Source organism: Rhinolophus sinicus, chromosome 5 (assembly GCF_057876585.1).
Source record: "Rhinolophus sinicus isolate RSI-liver-muscle chromosome 5, RSI-T2T, whole genome shotgun sequence".
In the NCBI taxonomy this organism is placed as follows: domain Eukaryota; kingdom Metazoa; phylum Chordata; class Mammalia; order Chiroptera; family Rhinolophidae; genus Rhinolophus; species Rhinolophus sinicus.
The window spans coordinates 104,607,907-104,629,126 of record NC_142505.1 but is presented as its reverse complement, the minus strand read 5'-3'; the positions used below and the strand labels follow the sequence as shown (position 1 = coordinate 104,629,126).

General features: G+C 34.2%; 1 protein-coding gene across 8 annotated transcripts in view; it reads right to left on the bottom strand.

Annotated features, from left to right (window-relative positions):
• The window catches only part of RANBP17 (RAN binding protein 17), a 255,550-nt gene that overhangs the window by 187,212 nt on the left and 47,118 nt on the right, over window positions 1–21,220 (bottom strand). For all 8 annotated transcript variants that reach the window (XM_019741153.3, XM_074313890.2, XM_074313893.2 and 5 more), the window contains 2 exons: window positions 15,266–15,371; window positions 6,359–6,494 (listed from right to left, as the gene is read on the bottom strand). In XM_019741153.3, coding sequence (XP_019596712.2) covers window positions 6,359–6,494; window positions 15,266–15,371 — 242 coding nt within the window. The remainder of the gene's footprint in view (window positions 1–6,358; window positions 6,495–15,265; window positions 15,372–21,220) is intronic.

Below are 21,220 nucleotides of genomic sequence, written 5' to 3'. Positions count from 1 at the left end.
GTCAATAGTAATGTCCCCTACTTCATTCCTGATTTTAGTACTTTTGAGTCTTCTTTTTGTCACTCTAGCTAAAGGTTTGTCAATTTTGTTTATCTTTACAAAGAACCAAGTTTGGATTTCATTGATTTTTGCTATTGTTTGAATTTCTATTTCATTGACTTCTACACTAATCTTTATTATAGTCTTCTTTTTACTTGTTTTAGGTTTAGTTTCTTCTTATTTTCCAATGTGTTAAGATGGAAGCTTAGTCCACGTATTTAACATGCTTCTTCTCTTTTAATGCAGGTGTTTACAGCTATCTATTTACTCCTAAGTACTGCTTCAGCTGAATCTGATAAGTTTTGGTATGTTGTGTCTTCATTTTCTTTCACCTCAAAGTATTTCCTAATTTCCCTTGTGATTTCTTCTTTGACTCATTGGTTATTTAGAATTGTGTTGTTTAATTTCCACATATTTAAATTTCCAAATTTCTTTGTTATTGATTTCCGTTCATTACATTATGGTTGGAGAACACACTTTGTATGATTTCGATCCTTTTATTGAGTTTTGCTTTATGGTCAAACACATGATCTATCCTGGACAATGTTCTATGTGTACTTAAGAATAATGCAAATTTTGCTGTTGTTGGGTAGAGTGTTCTATAGCTGTCTGTGGTCTACTTGGTTTACAGTGTTGTTAAAGTCTATTCCTACCTTATAGATCCTCTGCTTAGTTGTTCTATCCATTAATGTAAAAATTAGGGCATCAGTCTTCAACTGTTACTGCTGTTATTTCTGTCAGTTTTGCTTCATGTATTTGGGGCCCCGGTTGTTTGGTTTGGTACATACATGTTTATAATTGTTGTTATCTTCTTCAAAAGTTTGACTATTTTATTATTATAAAATGTCCCTCTTTATCCGTAGTGCTATTTTTTTGTTTGAAAGGCTATTTTCTCTGATATTAGTATAGCCATTCCAACTTTTTTATGGTTGCTGATTGTGTATCTTTTGCCATCCTTTTAGTTTCAATCTATCTGTATCTTTGAATTTAAAATGTGTGTTCTGTAGATAGCATGTTGGATATTTTTTCCCTGCCTTTTATTTTTTAAATCCAGTCTAACATTCTCCACCTATTGGTTGAATTGTATAATTCATTTTAAACTTAATGTTATTATTGCTATTGTTGAGTCTACGAAAGCCATTTTACTTTTTTTTGAATGTCTCATGTCTTTTTTGTTCCTCTAGTTTTCCTATACTGCTTTCTTTTACACTAAGTAAATATTTTTCTAGTGTAACATTTTAATAACGTTAATGATTTTTTTCACTATATATATTTTTAGTTCCTTTCTGGGTGGTTGCCCTAGTTTTTGCTATTTCACTTCCTCACAAATACTTACTTTCGTCAGACTTTTTAATTGTCTCTAGCTGATAGGTATGATATGGTATCTCACTGCACCTTTAATTTGCTTCCCCTGAGTCCATGAAAGGAGACCATCTTTTCATGTTTACTGGCAACTGCGATTTCCTCTTCTGTAAACTGTTTACCTGTATCTTTTGCCCGCTTTTCTATGGGGCGTTTTTCTGTTATTGATTCATAGAAATTGTTTCTATAACTGAACACTGATTCTCTTTAGGTTACATGTATTGCAAATGTCTTACCCTGTGTCCAGTTTGTCTTTTTACTTTGTTTATTGTGTTCTTTGATCCAGTTTTCACTTTTAATATGGGTAAAATTTAACAACCTTTGGATTTACAGTTGGGGCTATTATGTCTTAAAAAAATCATTCCCTGTCCCTAAATCATAATCTCCTGCTTTTCATACTGTGTCCTCTAATGTACTTGGATGGGATTTTTGTATGCTGTGAAGTAATAAGCCTAATTTTTATATACAGATAATCAAATGTCCCAGCAGCACTTATTTAATACTCAGTCTTTTCTTTATATACTGTCTTAATGTATAAGTGGGTAAATTTTATAGTTTTTTCTTCACTTGCTCTATAACTGGAAACTTAACTAGGGAGATGGACCATCCCATTTGCCTTTATATCCCTGGTCTTAATGTGTAGCAGTTACTTATTAATACTCAGTGGATAATGAGCAGACATAGGGAAGAGGGAAAGAGGCAGCAGCACATACAAATCATGTCATAGTGTGGAATGCAGTGTAAAAAGAAAAGGTTGCAAAGGGAGCAAAGTTTGACCATAAGAAGGAGTTTATTTTGTTAATAATGGGAAACCAATAAGAATTTTAAGCAGATAAATGACACAGAAAGAAGTATGTTTCCTAAAGATTGGAAAAATTTAAAGTCTGACAAAAGCAAGTATTATGACACTATACAGCAACACATACCTACTCTGCTGGAGGGGGGAGAACAAACTATTATAAGACTTAGGAGGGCAACCTGATAATATCTTGTAAAGCTAAAGATATATACATATTGCACAGCCCAGGAATTCCACTCCTAGCATTCACCTTCAAGAAACTCATACATATGCATGAAGAAAAAGATATTACAATATTTACTGTAGCATTTTTTGTAAACTTTAAAACTGGAAACCTAACATATACTAACAGAAAAAATAAATACATAATGCACAGTAACATACTGTAACACAATTCAATAATTAGAAAAAATTAGAACCACATGTATCATGGATAAATCTCAAAAACAATGTTGATCAATAATTTTCTATAAAGTCTAGTATTATCTTATATTTATAAAATAAAATGTGGGAAAATAAAACCATGCAGACAAATAACGTTAAATTTTGGATAGTGCTTACTTTTGTGCAAGAAGAAGAACAGAATCAAAGCAACAACAGGTCATTAACGTTTAATCTTAAAATATACAGATCTGAAGCAAATATGGCAAAGCATTTATATTTGACAAAGCTGGATGATGGGTATATGAGTGTTCATTATATTACTCTCTCTGGTTTTCCACTGAAGAAAAGATTACTCTGGTGACAGTATGGAAAATGGACTGGAGGGGGAAGGCAAAATGGAAACAAAGAGGACAATTAGAAGACTTTTGAAATCCAGTGAGAAATGACCAGTAGTAACAATGAGGATAAAAAGGAAAGTGACTGAGAAAGGAGTGGAACTGAGAGATATTTAGAAAAGAATATCAGCAAGATCAGGTGACAGATCAGATATAAGAAGTAAGAATAAAGTGGTAATTTTGGGTTCAAAGTCAATCTTCCTCAAAATAGGAAAGGGTTTTTTGAACCTGTTGAGTTTGAAGGGTCCATTCGGTATCCTAGTTAAAGACCCAACAGGAGACAATATAGCAAAGTGGTTAATAGCATAGGCTCTGTTATCAGGTGTCCTGGGTTCAAACAAAACAAAACATAACAAACACATTAATTGACTATTCCAATTAACTATTTTTATGTAAAAAGAGGTGGGGTAGGAGTTAATAAAAATAACTATTTTCATGGAGTTCCTGTGAGAAAAAATTAGATGCTTGTCAAGTGCTATGCAGTCTTTGGCACAGACTATCTGTTCAATGAAAGCCTACAGTAACTTTTATGATTCTTCTTTCTCCCTTATAGGACATACTTCTATTCTGCATATCAATTAGGACTCTTCAATGATTCCACCTTGGTTCCTAAAACACTTATTTCTATAAATTATATTATTTTGCATATGCAGGCTTCTATCAAATTTTCAAAATGCTTAATAGTATGTCTTATTTAAAACTGCCAAACAATTTCACTAAAGTCAGCACTATTTCCCATTCAAGAACATATCCTTTATTACCTCAAAGTATTATACATGAGGTCTAGATCCAATTTCTATGGAATTCTACTAAATATATACATTCAACCATTACCTAGTAGAAAGCATACAAGCAATATGCCAGGCACTCCGAGATGACAGCAAAAAAAACAGTCCTAACCCAAATTACGGTTTATATATGTTTTGTTAACAAATACTTATAATGCAAGGTACAATGCTAAAATAGGAAACAGGGTGCTATATAGAACATGGAGAAAAGAAACTTCCAGAATTTAAGTTAAGAAGGGTACCCTAAAAGATGGGGTGTCTGATGTGAAAGGTAAGTAGGAGTTAGCAGAGTAAGGCAGGGAGGTGGAAGATGGATTTAAAAGAAATAGGTTCTAGGCAGAGGAAATATTTTGTTCAAAGGTCCAGAACTGACACAGAACGCAGACTTTTAAAGGAGCAGAAAGTTTTAGCACACATGAAGTACGTAGTACAAGTACGGAGTAATGAAGCATGAAACCGGTGACCTACATAGAAAAGAGAGTGGGCAGAACCTTGTAAATTGTACTCTGTCTGACCCACTCCAATGAGATTGTGCTTAAGAGTACAGTGCCTAAGACAAAATAAGTGCACACTAAACATTATTCTCTTACTATTATCCACACTCTCCCCTTTTCTGCCTCAATTTGCAATGTGACAATACACTGACCAAAAAATATTTTCCATCTAGTCTTCCTTAGTTGGTTGCCAGAAAAAAGTATGTAGAGAACTTATGTCTTCGACAGTCTGTTCTTTCATTTGTAAATGGGAACAATAATACCAACCTCTCAGGCTTGTTTTAAGGACTAGAGAGAATGTGAAAAGGTCCCAGAAGAGTGCCACGGCACATATTAAGGACCCCCAAAAACAGTTCCTATAAAGGCAGATTGGAAAACTAGCCAGAGAAAAAGAAAAGCAGAAAGCACTGGCTTCACTTTGGGATAATGTAGTAGGAAAGTCTTAGAAATAACATTATCTTAGGCATAAACTCTGAAAACATGGTAAGATACATACACCAAAAATGTTCAAGTTTTGATAAAAGAATCTACACCTGTCTGATAATGTATTTATTCTTTTCCCAATATGTAAGCTTTTTCAAAAAAGAAAAACTGATTTTCTATAATTCACTTTTCTCACAATGACCTTATATTAAAAGATACTGTGTGTGTGTGTATGTTTCCCAAATACCACTACCCTAAAAGAACTACTTTTACTTTACATATTTCTTTCCAAAGACTTAAACACAACATTTGAAGACTTTTCTACTCCATATTATACAGTTCTGATTTAAGACCCCGACCAAATGGATATTGAATTAGTAATGTTTCACGAGTATTCGCTTTTGCAAAAGCAAGATAACAAACTCCCTGGGTACATTTAAAATAAAAGAATCATAACCTTTAAGTAACACACCTAGTATTCTAAAAGAGGCACCCAATATAAATTTCATACCATGTAACTTTGTCTGATTCTAATTTGTCTTGGTGCCAACCTAACACATTTATTTCTAGCCACTCCTTTTTCTTTCTAATGGTCTCATTCAATCGCAGCTAAATTCTAAGAAAATTTTATTGATGTTAATCCTAAATGGCAATAAAATATCACAATATATTTGACAAAGAAAGCATCAAGCTATCGTTTAAAAAGCAAAAAACAAAAAAGAAACAAGAAACAAAAAAAAAACCACAAAGCTACCTGAAATAAACTAAAGGATGATCTTAACCAAATCGAACAAATATTTTTTCACACAACTTTACAACTATTATTAACAGAAAACCATAAATGAACTGGAAGTTGAGCTAAATTTCCCAGGAAAAAATAAAGCTCAGTTCAATATAGAAAGTTTTTTTCTAGACTTTTCAAATAAGAAACACTTCAACGTTACTAATACAAACTATAAATCCAAAGGAGGTAAGAATATTCTTGGGACTTGTTACAGAGAAGGATTTGGAAAGAGTTACTCTTCCAGGAAGAAGAAGAAATCTCACAGGTCCTACTCAGGGTCACAAGTACTATTAAGATCTGGGTGAGGGGTCCCCTACATGCCCTCAATAACCCCCATCATGCCTCAGGACCAATTCAGCTAAATATCCTGATGGTAATGTCTTTCAATTATCACAGGACAAGAGTTCGCCACATTAAGGTGATTTAACTGTGGCCTCTCAAAGATATGTGTGACTCTCCTAGTTATCGCAATATATCATGTAAAAATGCCGGGGAACGAGTGAAAAATATACTGGAAACCTCATAAATAAATAAGTGTCCAGAAAAACCCCAGAATTACTAAAAGAGTAAATCTTATGTTTTAAACCTTGAACTACAATACAATAAGGCAAAATCCATTCAAGTGTTTAAAATAATCTTTACTATTTAATGACTAGCCACATAAAAACATTCACTAATTCTGCCAATCAATCGTCAAAGAAAATGGTAAATGTAGGCATAAAAAGAGCAAATTAATTTCACATTGCCTTCAATACCAATTACTTGATTTCAATTGATTAATCACATTTCTTATGTAGAAATTGCATAAATATATCATTCAGCTCAAAGGGGTTATGTGAACATCTTTCTTTATCTTCAATAACATTTTTTAATCTCTAGTAAAAACCTACCTTTGAGGTTCTTTGAAGTTGATCACCAACATATGTTTTACGAAACTGATCCAAGAACCAGAGAATTGCGAGCTCTATTTTCTCATTAGAACACTGAGGCAATCCGGTATCCATTAAAGATATAAGCTGAAAAACTCTTTTCATGAAGGAAAGAAAAAAAGCTTCAGTAAAAATTCTTCAAAAAACAACACTAAAACATTCACTGTCAATGTAATGCAATATATATAATTACTGTAAAAAGTGACAAAATATAAAAGCTTATCAAAGTATTTTAAAAAGCATTAAAATCCTACCACTAAGAGATACTACAATTTGGTCTAATTCCTTCCAGTCTTTTGTCCTAAGACATACATACACATATACATGCATACAAGCCTACACATACACTTATTTTACAAAAAAATTATATATAAATACATGACATATATATAAATATATAATATACATAGCTGTAAGTATCTACAGTTATTATGAATATAATATACACAGGTATATCTATGCATATATAAAATTATAGCGATAAAGAATAATATTGAGCATGTAGTTTGGGGTTTTACTTTTTTCATTAAACCTTCTATTTTCATATAATCCTATATTTGGGGGTCACATGATTCAAAATTTTAAAAAAATCAAGAGGTACAACGATCAAGTTATATCACTTTTTTAATAAATAAAATTTCACCTGAAATAAATTATAAGATGACCTTAATATTTTAATACAAGTGTACAACTATTATTAACAGAAAATCATAAATAACCGAAGGTTAACTTAAATTTCCTAGAGAAAAAAAACTTAATTCAGTATCATGTAAAACTTAGTCTAGAATTTTCAAAAGAGATATCCTTTCATTATCTATTTTCATGAAAATTTTCCAGTGGATGGCAACCCAGTGCCTGGTGCTAACGCAATCAGCATGTTGTAACAATCGTTTTAAGAGATAGAAGTAGAGGTTGTAGAGGAAGCAGGACTCAAAGAAAGACAGGTATGCCTAGCCTGACCCACCCACTTCTCCAGTTATGCACACAGAACATACATACACACACTGTTGATAGTTTGCTTCCTGCCAGAGACTTTTTAAAATGCATGTACAGGCAAATACGGCTATATATTATCCTCCCAACTCTTTTAAACATATGGAGCATACTATACTTATGGTTCTAAATCCAGCTTTTTCCATTAACAATATATCTCACAGATCTTTCCATATTAGACATAAGGAGCTTCCTTATTCTCTTTTGCAGCTCTTTAACATTCCATCATATGAATGTACCATATTTTCAAACATTCCCATTCCGATGGATGCTAAAGTTGTTTATAATTTTTTGCTGTTACAAAAATGTTGAAATTAATTTTGTGCACCACATTCACACATGTACAGTTACAATATACACTTCTAAAAGTCAAATTACTAGCTTAAGAATATAAACTTTTATAATTTTGATAGTTATTACCAAATTGCCCTGCACAGAAATTGAAACAATTTTTACTTCTATCATCAGTCTGAGTGTCCAAATGCACATAGATATTTCAGGATATTAAACTTAAGGATTTATTGAAATGTGAAAAATGGCATCGCGGTGTAGTTTTAATTTTATTTCTGTCATGTATGTGAGGTTAAAAATTTTCCATGTTTTTAAGTCATATTTATGACTTAAACAGGTCCTTTTTAGTGACCTGCTCATTTGTATCCTTTGCCAATTTTTTCTATTCGGTGTCTTTTTATTGCTGAGTTCTACAAATTCTTTATATATTAGAAAACAGAGCCCTGTGATTGATCTGTAAATATTTTTCCTCATTTTTCATATGTCTCTTGACTTTGATTATTGTATTTTTTAATGCCATGTAGAAGTTTTTGTTGTTTTCCTTATGTGGAAAATTGTATCAATTTTTTCTTTTAGGGATTTTGCATAATAACAAGATCTTACCTGAATCTGATATGTTTTCATGTTTCACATTTTTACATTTACCTCTATGATAACATTTGCATTTATCTTGAACATGTCTTATGAGATATGAATCATCATTTTTTCCCAAATAGCTACCCAGCTTCTTCAACACCATTTCCTTCTTGTATAGTTCTATCTTTTTACTTACCATTTCGAATTACCCCTTATCATATACACTAAGTTCATTTATGCATTCAGATTACTTACTGGACCTATTATTCTATTCCACTCATCTGTCTCACTAAATATATCTCAACCAATTATTTTTTCATATTATTAAATAATTTTCCAAAACGTTATTTTTAATGGTCGTATAATATTAAGGCTATGTTAACATTTAATCATCCTGTTTTTCATATAAATTCTCATATTTCAGTAAAATATAACTACAGTCCTCTTCCCTATTACCAAAGATTTCTAGAAACAAATGTCTAGGTTACAGCGTATAAACTTCTTGTAAAATCTTGGTATTTATTGCCAAAGTATTATGAAATAATATTTTGACAACTACATTTATAGTTATATCTTATATTTATACATTAAGCTACTCATTTAACAGTATCCTTCACTTACCAAATATCTTTAATACTATAAAAATTTATGAAGGAAAACTAAAGATCAAATTTAAGAATTACTGTGACCAGGTGTCACTCCCTCACCCTGAAGATGTGTTTATTATTTAATTTGGAGAGAAGAAACAAAGCTGACTTTTAAAGTCTGTATATTGGTGACTTATCAGATTGTTGGAATAATTTTTAGTTAAATTAATGGATACATAAATCAGACTTTGTCTCTGGATCCAGATGATTTTTTAAGTGACTTATAAGGCATGTCTTACTATCAAATTCTTTATTGAGTAGAACCTCTCCTTTCCTACTCTAGTTCTTCGGTGATTCTACATACTTGCTCTTGTTTACTTTTATTTCCTTTTTATGGCATTCATTCCAAAATCCGAGGAAGATACAAAACCACAAGACAGTTTGTTGGGATGCCTTTACAACTCATATTAAGCTGCCAATTTGCATTTCCTAAGAGGTAATGACATCCCCTGGAAAGTAGGAAAGAATTCCTAGGAGGGTAAATGATCCACTTATCAAAGAAGTTTTGGTAGTTGTACAAAAAGTTCAGCTGCAAGTGCCTGAAATTCAAGATAATGGCTTAAACAATATAGATGTTTATTTGTCTCTCAAGCAAAAATCCAAGGCAGCACTCCAGGACTAGTTGGTGCTCCATGGTGTATCAGGGACTCAGGTTCCTTCCATCTTGTTGTTACACTTGCCTCAATTCACACAATGACTTTATGGTCTAAGATGGCTTCTTCAGCTCCACCCATTATGTTCATGTGTGTTGCACATACCACATTCACTTACATCCAATTGCCGAACATAATCACTTAACCATACCTAGCTGCAAGAGAGTCTAGTAAATCTAGTCTTTATTCAGGTGGCCACATGCCCAGCAAAACAATCGGGTATTCTATTACCACAGAAGAAGGGAAGAAGAGATATGGGACAACTAGCAGTCTCTGCCACAGTGTTCTTCAAAGATTTGTGGCTACCTCTAACAAGTGCTTAAGATCAAAGCTTGTGTTGTATATATATATAACATTCACTTCCAGCTTCAATTTATCATCCTACATTTATGTTTCCTTAATCTTGTTAGGTAAAGAGCACGGAGGGACTAAGATGAGAAATATATCATTAAACAATTTTGATCTAAGTATAAACACACTATTACAAATAGAAAGAAATGAATTTTGGGTAATCATTTTATATTCCCCTTGGTATCCAATTAACTAAATGATTATTTAGTCAACACATATCCGAGTGCCTACTATATGGAAGACGTGTGTTAGGTATTCAGAATACAACAATGAGCAAGATACATATATTCCCGTCCACCAGAAATCTATTATTTATGCAAAGCAAAACAATAAAACAAGAAATTAGAATAAAGAATGATAAGTGCAATAATAAACACTACAAAGAGAATAGCGAGGATTCCTAATAGTCTAGGATAGAACAGGATAAAGAGAAACAGTGCTGAGAGAACGAGGATTTTACTAAAACAACAAAGAATCACTAAGTAATGCTGAGGGCTCATTTGATGTAAAAAAAAAAAAGGTATCTTAATTGACAATGGGATCTATCTGCAGAGGTGTGCAATTTCTTTTATTATCACTTAACAAGTTAAAGAAAACTCTGAATTACTTCAGGGTTAAGGTTTTGCCAGGCAGATGAGATAATACAACCATGAACAAAGCAGTTAAAGCTTATTCCTTCCCTTATTGTGGAATAAACATATAGGTGTTCAGAGAAAATAAGTACTATAAAGAAAATAAAGTAGACTAAGAATGTTATTTTAGATAGGCAGGTCAAAGGAGGAAGAGCCATCTGAGGACACACCTGACTGAAGTGAGGGAGTGTTACATAAACATCTGAGAGAAACTGTCCTAGCAGAAAAGTTCAAAGGCCCTAAAGTGAAAACATATTGGGAATCCTCAAAAACCAGCAAAGAGGACAGTGTGGCTGAGTTGAATGAGAAAGGCTAGAAAATGAGGTCAGACAAGCAGAAGATGCTTTGAACCATGGCACGGACTTTGGAATTGGTCTCATATGGGATGGGAAGCCACCGGAAGCTTATGGGTAGAGAAGAGGAGAGTACCACGATCTGATGGGAAAGAAGTTGAAGTCATCTATATGATTGTAGGGTTTGGGAGAGAAAGCAAAACTCTGAGCTAGTTGTCAAAGTCTTCAACGAATGATGAGGATGACAGAGATGAGCACATGAGAGCAACAAGGAGAAACGGTGATGGAACTGACAGGAATGAGCTTGAATGCAGCAGCCACTCCACTAGCACTCGCAAAATGAAGAACACTGGATGACTAAGACAAAATCCCTGGGGAATCTCTCAAGAGGTTTTCATTCTGATTATGATGAATGAAACTGAAATGACTATAAAATTAAGTGATCTCCATTTAATTAGAATTGTATGGCCTGAGCACAAATATATTTACTTGCTAAGTTAAAGTGGTATATTTAAATATGTTAAAGCAACATGTTTTAATTATAATTATCACAATATTGGGAGCTTTTAAGAATATTAAACTTTTCCTGATAAACTAGCACATCGATTGTTGGCAGGAGGTTTGCGATCTTCTAATTTGGTAGTGTTTTCCCAGGAGTTAGAAAGTTATCATGTAACAACACAGAAGGCAACAGTATTACGGTTCTAGTTCCTTGGAACTTCTTCATATCAAATCGATATTTTAAAGTATTACATAAAACATCATTCTTACTTAATGAAAAATCTCAGTATTTTAAAACAAATATTTATGTTTTTTTGAGACAAAGTATGGAAGCCTCACCTTGATGTGCTTGGCCCTTCTTACACACCCACTAACCCACCACCACCTCTCACCCACCCCTGCCCTCAATCACTTGCCTGGCAGCCCCAGTAAAGATTCACACAATTCCTGCAGTTATAAATCGTCACACAGGGGAGAGGAGAGGACTGCCACAGCTCCTGCCCTTGCATCCAACTCAACAGAAGCTCTGGCTTCCCCAGCAGTTTCTCAAAGAGGGAACACAACTAAGAAGTATGGAAAAGTTAAACACCCCAGGAGTAGACTTCAACCAGTAAGGAACAGGACACAAATCAGCGAACAGATAAATTGCTTGCCCATAATTGCCATCCCTCTACTACCAACAAGAACTGTCTTGAAACACAGGGGTTCCACGTGGTCTCTGGGCAAAATGCCTGTAAAAGCGGGCCAGCAGGTGTGTAACGCATTACTGCTATCCAGTGGGCTCTCACTATTCATGGTAGTTATGTTCTGTAGAGTTGCCGTGAAAACTCAATTACTGAATACTGAACCCCTGCTCCTAACGGAAACATGGGATTAGGTTCCTGAGGAACTATGGTCACAATATTTTCATCAACTGATCAACACATATCCTCGTTTTATGTGTGTTTCTGTTTAAAGGCACCTAATTTAATACATATTGTTGATTCATTAACATTGAACTCACAGCCGATAGCAGTACCACCTGCCTGCATGAAGCTTACCTAAACAAACATGCATTATTTCCGTAAGGCACCTAAGAGCCTGTGCTTAGGCTCACTAGCCAGCACTTGGGCACTATGCTGGGGGTCATTTTAAACTGCAAAACCACCAACAGAAAGCACAAAAATGCAAAAATGATGGCACTGAATAGACAGCAAAAAGGACACATATTTAACTATAAGAACTGAAATAAGAAGGCACAGCATCTGTCAACCTCAGCTGGGAAAGTGCACATCCAGCAACTTAAACTTTTTGCCTCTATGCATATGTCCAAGAATGACTGTAACAGCATCATGAGTGTGATTTTGGAGTACAAACAAATTTTAGCAGGTAGGCAAATTTGCAAATATGGAATCTGTGAATAATGAGGACTGACTCTACTTGTTTTCTCTTATTCTCTCATTTCCTTCTTTCTTTCTTTCTTCCCTGAAAATGCACCCTTCTTCCTACCCCTCAAAAAAGCCCAAGGCTCTGTTTTCTAGGGAGGGGATGTAGGCTGAAACATAAAACAAATCTTATTTAAAGTTAAATAGGTTTACTGCTTAAAATTAAATTTTTCTACTTGGCAAATATACACCCACATTTGTTTATTTCTTGTTACATATTTTGCAGGAAAATAGTGCCAATGGCTATTTCCCTACTTGATAATAAAAACTTTTAAAAAATCAAACGAGCTATAGCAAAAAGTATACTTAATTTCTAGTTTACTAAATATGTAATGTTATGATAAAAGATGGTACAGAGGCAAATTGCTCACTTGGTTTAAAATTAACCAAAACATTTTAAGAATGCCCCCATTCATTCGTATTTTAAATTGATTTGATATTGGAAATAACAAACCTTAGAAAAACTAAAAATATTTATGTTCCATTCAGATTCAAATTTCACTGGAAAGAGCTAGTTTAATAGTTAAAAAGGATATGGAATGAAGGGAGAATGTCTATTCAAAACGGGAACAAATTTATGAAACACTTAGGAATGAATTTAAGAATAATAATAAGGGAAAATATCACAAGGAATAACAATTTTAAGAACTTTAATAGGGTGATAGTGGTGTTAGAATAGAGTTCAAAGGTCAATGGACAAGAATAAAAGGCCCAGAAAACCACATAACAATTTTGTGTAAGCTGAAAGTGGTGTTTCAAATCAGCAGAGGGTGGGGTTGACATTAATTGGTTAACACTTTGGAAACTCTGGAAAAATTATGTAAACCAAAGTGAATGTCAGCTATATTAAATATAAAAAGCTGAATCCATAAAACTAGGAGAAAATATATGTAGATGGATATTTTTATTATTGAGGTATGGAACAACTTTTCTAAGCTTAAGCAATGGAAAAAATAGGAAGGAAAAAATTCACAGATCTGAATACATAAATATTTAAAGCCAGTACAAAACAAATTTCTAAAACAAAAATATGGAGAAAACATTTTTTTAAATGAAGAGCAAAATGTTAAGATCTTTGATATATACTGAGTTCTTATAAATTAGGAAAGATTATCACAAAAGAAAACCAGGTGAATGATAAAATCTATACACATTAAAAAAAAATCACAAAGAGAAAATACAAATGGCAAGAATAGAAATGGAAAACAATGTTTGACACCACTTGTAACCAAAGAAATACAAATTCAAATAAGACACCTGTTATGTATAAACTGGCAAGATAAGAATCCTATTATCTAGTTCAGCTGCAGGAAAAGATAATTTTCATAGTCTTTGGGTTCAAGAGAACAAACTGGTACAATTTTTCCACAAGGCCATTTGGTAATACGTATTGAAAGTCTTTAAAATGCTACGTACCATTCAACCAGCTTTTCAGCTTTTAGGAATTAACTAATGAAATTATTTTGATCTACATAAAGATATAACTAAAAGAATATTCACCTCAAGGCAGTTTCTAGTAAGAAAAAATTGAGAAACAACCTAAAATTCCAAAACCAAGGGTTTGTTTAAATTATGGTACAGCTTAGAATATTTCATGTCTAGGTGAAATGTTCACAATACTATGTTTGATTTTTTAAACAAGAAATGTTTGGATTTTTGTTTTGTTTTGTTTTAGTAATATAGTACTTACTATTTGTCAGGTATTATTCTAAGCATTTGAAAAATATTAACTCATTTAATCCGAATAATAGCCCCAAATGAATTAGGTATTGTAATTAGTATCCTGATTTAAGTTTACAAAATATTCTCGTATAATTTTTGTTTAAAAAAGTTGCAAAATATATATGTACTGTACATATACCCTCAAGCATTAATTAAAAAGATTCAAGGTCTTTACCAAAACGGCACTAGTAGTTACCTCCAAACTAATATATGACTTTTCTCTTCATTTGAATTTTTTAAGTGTTCAACAAAAACATGCAGTACTTTGTTTTAAAGAAAGATGTTATTAAAAAATAAGATATGTGGAAAATCAGCTGACTCATTATTATTCATACGTAGGAATTTTCCTCAGTTTAGAAAGAAATATGAGGTAATTACTGTTTCTTATTAAGGCTATGGTCATGAGGTGAAAAATCTAGTCAACAATCATAAACAAAGCTTGTCTTGGGTAACTATCCATTGATTTTGACCGGATGTATGTCACCCCAATTTTGTCACCATCCCAATAAACACCAATTTTGCATGCTTTGTCAGAAATAAAACAGCAAGCTAAATCTTCATCACACTACTTAAACAAATTGAAATATATTTGACTATACCACTTGTTAGAGACGACATCTACCGATCACTTAACCTCTAAGCCTTGGTTTTCTCATGAGTGAAAAGGAAAAGACTACCTTCCTCAAAAGGCCAAATAGAAAATGCTTTAGCTCATCATACCAGTTCAGTAACCAAATTTCTTAACTACTTGGTAAATTTCTGTAAATTGTGTGGCCATTACTTACCGACAGGATAATTCTCCATCCATAGCATCATGTTCATCTGTACTGGTGTATGTTAATCTTCCTCCAACAACTGTCCCAACTAAGTATACCAGCCATGCAAGACGCCCTAATACATAAGAAAAAAGAAAAATATTTATGAAGTATTGATAGAAACAAAGCTTAGTTTTTCAGAAAGTTCCAAAATTAGAATGATGATCTATTCTTCCAAACAAATGATAAACTGTTGTGAACTCAGTTCTTGACAGAGAATGAAAAGTTCGGTTTTAAGTTTATCAAGGCAGTAAGTGTAACAGTGAAAATGACAGATTTTAGAGCCAGATAAAACTGTTTGAATCCCAGCTATACCAATTTGCTATGTGATCTTGCATAAGTTACTGACCCCTTTACATCTTAGGGTTTTCATTTGCAAAATGGAGAAAATAATATCTACCCTGAAGATTTAGGATTAAAAATTAAATGTGATACCAAAACATCAAAGGTAATGTCTGGATCCAGGCTGCTAGTCAGTAAGTACCACTAAGCTCCAATGACCAGAATCTTTTCTGAATGTTCAATGTCATGAGAGTACCAGTCAGATCATTTTTAATATGGCTCCTGCTTGGAACATAACAGATGGTAGTTAATTTATTCCCTTTGTATTTCTATGCATAATTTTTAAAAATCTGCGACTTTCACTGTGTAAATCATATTGTTTGACAACTAAATTAATTCCGTGGGCAACAGCAGCAAAGGATTAAATAATTGCACAACAGTGACACAGTGGAAACATCTATAGTTTTCACAAATCTTACTTTGGGGCAGACAACATTGACAGTTTAAAAACGGAGGTATTTATATTGAATGGTTTTTATTTAAGGCATATTTTACATCTCTAGCTTCATCGATCTATGTATCAGATTCTCCAAGATTTTTGAGACCTTTATGAATAATTAACAACATACCAATATCTTGCTAAAAAGAAATTTCATGCTATTCTTGGGGATTGATTTTTCAAAGATGAGCAGGCTATTTCATAATACTGAAATCAATTATGTTTTGGTATTGGGAAACCTTTTCAAGTGAACTAAAGTGTTACGTGCTTTTTTTTTTTTTAACCAGGTATTGAACAGTCACAAAAGAGAGAGTGCTTTTAGAAGACTTAGCAAGGATAAATAAATGTAGAAAACAACACTTTCTGTCTTCCTGTGGATACTAGCAGTCATTACCATAGTACAAGTCATCAACTACCTCAAACTTCTGGAGACACGTCGGCCTACTGAGGTGACAAACTTTCTCTTAGAAATATAACCTGGCAAGTATCCACATCCCTTAATCTATCACAAAACAATGAATAAATCACAATTAACCAATTATGCAGCCTTGTACATGAGCAATGTGAAGCAGATTAAATAAGAGAATAAGATCACCAACAAGATAAAGTAACTCAGTTTTATGAATTATGAATGTATAGTGAAAAAGGTAACAGAAAAAAAAAAGCTCATGTAGGAAACTGAAGGTACTAGACAGTTTCCTTACATACAATCCTTTGTTCTATTGGGAACCTCAAATCCATGAATCTTTCACCTTTTTAAACAACTTTACCATACAATTCACGCACTTGGAAGATTCAATGTTTATTAAATTCACAGGGTTGTGTACCAATCACCACAATCTTATTCTAGAAGATTTTCATCCCTTCCAAAAAAATCCTACTCTGTACCCCCACCCTCCCAACCCTAAGCAACTACTGATCTACTTTACGTCTCTTTAGATTATTCCCATTCTGGGCATTTCATATAAGTGGAATCATACAACATCTGGTCTTTGTGACTGCCTTCTTTCACTTAGCATAATGTGTTCAAGAACCATTCGCGTTGTAGCATGTATTAATACTGCATTAGTTTTTATGGCCAAATAACATTCCATTGTTGAAGATACCACATTTTATTTATCCATTCATCAGCTGATGGACATTTGGGTTCTTTCCACCTTTTGACTTTATAAACAATAATTTTATGAACATTTATGTCGAGTTTTTATATGGATGTATGTTCTCATTTCTTGGGTATACCTAGAATTGATGGAGTCATAATATATATTTTTAACATTTTGAGGAACTGACGAACTGTTTTCCAAAGCAGCTACACCATTTTACATTCCCACCAACAATGTATGAAGGTCCCATTTCTACAAATCCCTGTCAACACTTGTTATTATCTGTCTTTATGTTTAATCCACCCTAGTAGGTGTGAAGTGGTATCCTGTAATTTTCACGTGCCTTTCCCCAATGACTGATGTTCAGCATCCTTTCACGTGCTTACTGGCTATTTGCATGTCTTCTCTGGAGAAATGTGTATTCAAATCCTTTGCTCATTTTTAAATTAGGTTATTTATCTTTCTTAGTATTGAGTTGCAAGAGTTCTGTTTTCTAAATGCAAGTCCCTTATCAGATATACGATTTGCAAATATTTTCTGTGGGTTCTTTTCACTTTATTGACAGTGTCCTTTTAAGCACATAAAATTTTAATTCTGATATAGTCCAAATTTCTAATTTCTCTTTTAGTGTTATATCTAAGAAACCATTGCCCAACCCAGTCATGAAGATTTACTCTTGTTGTCTTCTAAGAATTTCATAGTTTTATCTCTACATTTAGGTCTATGACTCAATTTTTATGTATGGTAGGAGATAAGGGTCCAACTTCATTCTTTGTGCATATGGATATCCAGTTGTCCCAGCACCATTTGTTGAAAGGATAATTCTTTCATCATTGAATTGTCTTGCCACCCGTCAAAAATCAGTTGATTACAAATTGGAGGGTTTATACCTGGACTCTCAATTCCATTTCATTGCTCTAATGTCGAACTTTATGCCAATACCATTTTCTTGATTACTGCTGCTTTGTACTAAAATTTGGAATCAGGAAGTATTAGTTTTTCAATATCATTTTTTTTCAAGATCATTTTGGATACTCTGGGTTTCCTGGATTTCATATGAATTTAAGGATCAGCTTGTCATTTTCTGCAAAGCCAGCTGGGATTTTGACAGGGATTGTGCTGAATCTGTAGGTCAATTTGGAGAGTATTGCCATCTTAACAATATTAAATCTTCTGATCCATGACTATGGATGTCTTTCCAGTTATTTAGATCTTTAATTTCTTTCAATAATGTTCTATAGTGTCAGTGTACAAGTTTTACACTTCTTTGTAAAAAACTTATACCTAAGTATTTTATTCTTTTTGATGTTATTGTAAATGACTTATCATCACTTCATTTTTGATTGTTCATTGCTAATATACAGACACACTGTTGATTTTTGTTTATTGATCTTATATCCTGCAGCTTTGCTGATTTCTTGTTAGTTCTAATAGTTTTTTTGAGATCCACCATTTACTTCCTCTTACACCCGTTATGTCTCGCTATCCTGCTTACTTAGCTTCAGTTCTATGTCAATTATAATCTCTGCCTTGCATATGACTTCAACTCCTCTCTTGCTCTGACATATTCATCTTCAAAACCATAATTGTTTAAATCCAATTTCCCACTTATTCTTTGCTTATACTCACATAGCTTAATATAACTGGAGAAAGATACAACTCTACTGACTATGAATTCACCTGCTCAGGAGGGCTAACATGGCTTTCCTGTCAATTTTCAATACTTAAGGGTATGGTGGCTTATCTTCAAGACACCCATCATTGACTCCTTCTTTCCATGTATGCACATGCCATCAAGAAGTGCAGTCTATGCTTCTAAGCCTTTGCAAGTCGGGGCTGAATTGTGACTGTGTTGACCAACAAAATACGGTGGAAGTGACACTATTCCAAGATGGGGCTTAGCCTTTAAGAGAACTGGCAGCTTCCTCTAGTCCCTTAGGAAACGTTCAGTCTGGAGGAGCCAGGTACCATGTAGAAGACCACACACCCTGAAACAACCATACTATTAGAGGCTCAAGCCAGCTATGTAGAGAGACGGCACGGAGAGAGGAATGCCCAGCGAGAGCCCATTCGTCAAACATTCCAGCCCAGACACTAGGTATGTGAGTAAAGAATCATTCAGGTGACACCAGCCCCAGCTGAGACTAATCAATTCCAGAGACCACTGAGAGATAATAATAAAACGCTTGTTATTTGATGAGCCACTAAGTTTAGGCACGAGATAAGTGAACCACAATCTGATCCCAAACATTTCAGATCCCTTTTTCCTGCTTCATTTTTTAATTTATTTCAGTACTATCACTAACATGATATATACGCGGTCTGACAATTAAGTTCGCAAACTTGCCACCATGCGCTTACACTGGCAGCACTGTACAAACTGCTCAGTAAGATTTCATAACCTTGGTACATCAGTGACTCACAGCTGTGTTGGTGTCGACGTGTGACAACATCTTGCTGAGTGGCGTTCATTATTGTTGTTGCATGTTTTTGTGTGCCATCACGAGAATGTCTGAGCTTGAATTAGAGCAATAAAAAAACATTAAATTCCTTGGTAAACTTGCCAAGAGTGGGAGTGAAATCAGGGACATGTTAGTCCAAGCTTATGGGGATAATGGTATGAAGAAAACGGCAGTGTACAAATAGATTAAATGTTTTTCTGAGGGGAGAGAACGCGTCACTAATGGAGAGAGGTCAAGGTGGCTAGTGTTGAGCAGAACAAAAACATTGCAAAAATTCATCAAATTCTGCGTCAAAATTGTACGCTGACTGTGAGAAGCATAGCAGACCAACTAAACATCGATAGAGAAACAGTTAAGAAAATCTTAATTGAAAGTCTTGGCATGAGGAAGGTGTGTGCAAAAATGGTCCGAAAGGGGGGCAGCCAGATGGCTCAGCTGGTTGGAGTGCGAGCTCTTAGCAACAAGTTTGCCAGTTCAATTCCTACATGGGATGGTGGGCTGCGCCCCTGCAACTAAGATTGAAAATGGTGACCGGACTTGGAGCTGAGCTGTGCCCTCCACAACTAGATTGAAGGACGACTTGACTTGGAGCTGATGGGCCCTGGAGAAACACACTGTTCCCCAATATTCCACAATTAAAAAAAAAAAAAAAAAGTCCCGAAGGAGCTCACCAATGGACAAAAGCAAAGGAGAGTCGAAGTTTACCAAGGCCTTTTGGAGAGGCAAGACAATGTTTTGGGCCGTTATCACTGGTAATAAAACATGGCTGTACCAATACGACCCTGAAACAAAGTGTCACAGTGCACAATGGAAGTCAGACAACTTTCCACAACCGAAAAAGTTCCGTCAGTCCAAATCAAAAGTTGAAAACGATGTTAACCTTTTTTGATGTCAGAGGTGTTATTTATTATGAATTTGTACCAAGTGGACAAACAGTTAACCAAGTTTACTATTTGGAAGTGCTGAAAAGGCTGCGTGAAAAAGTTAGATGACCTGAACTTTTCGCCAACAATTCATGGCTCTTGCATCACGACAATGCACCAGCTCACACGGCACTGTCTGTGAGGGAGTTTTTAGCCAGTAAACAAATAACTGTATTGGAACACTCTCCCTACTCACCTGATCTGGCCCCCAATGACTTCTTTCTTTACCTGAAGATAAAGCAAATATTGAAAGGAAGACATTTTGATGACATTCAGGACCTCAAGGGTAATACGACAGCTCTGATGGCCATTCCAGAAAGAGTTCCAAAACTGCTTTGAAGGGAGGACTAGGTGCTGACGTCAGTGCATAGCTTCCCAAGGAGAGTACTTCAAAGGGGACCATAGTGATATTCAGCAATGAGGTATGTAGCACTTTTTCTAGGATGAGCTCGTGAACGTAATTGTCAGACCTCGTACAGTAGGCACTGTTCTAAACATTCAATCCACTCTATATATTCATTTAATGTCACAAATCCATACTAAAAAGTGCAGAGCTATGATTGAAATATAGGTAACAAATTTCCAAGAATCCATTCTCATACTATTATGAGATACATACAATTTCCTCTCAAGATTGATAAAAGGGAATACGCAAC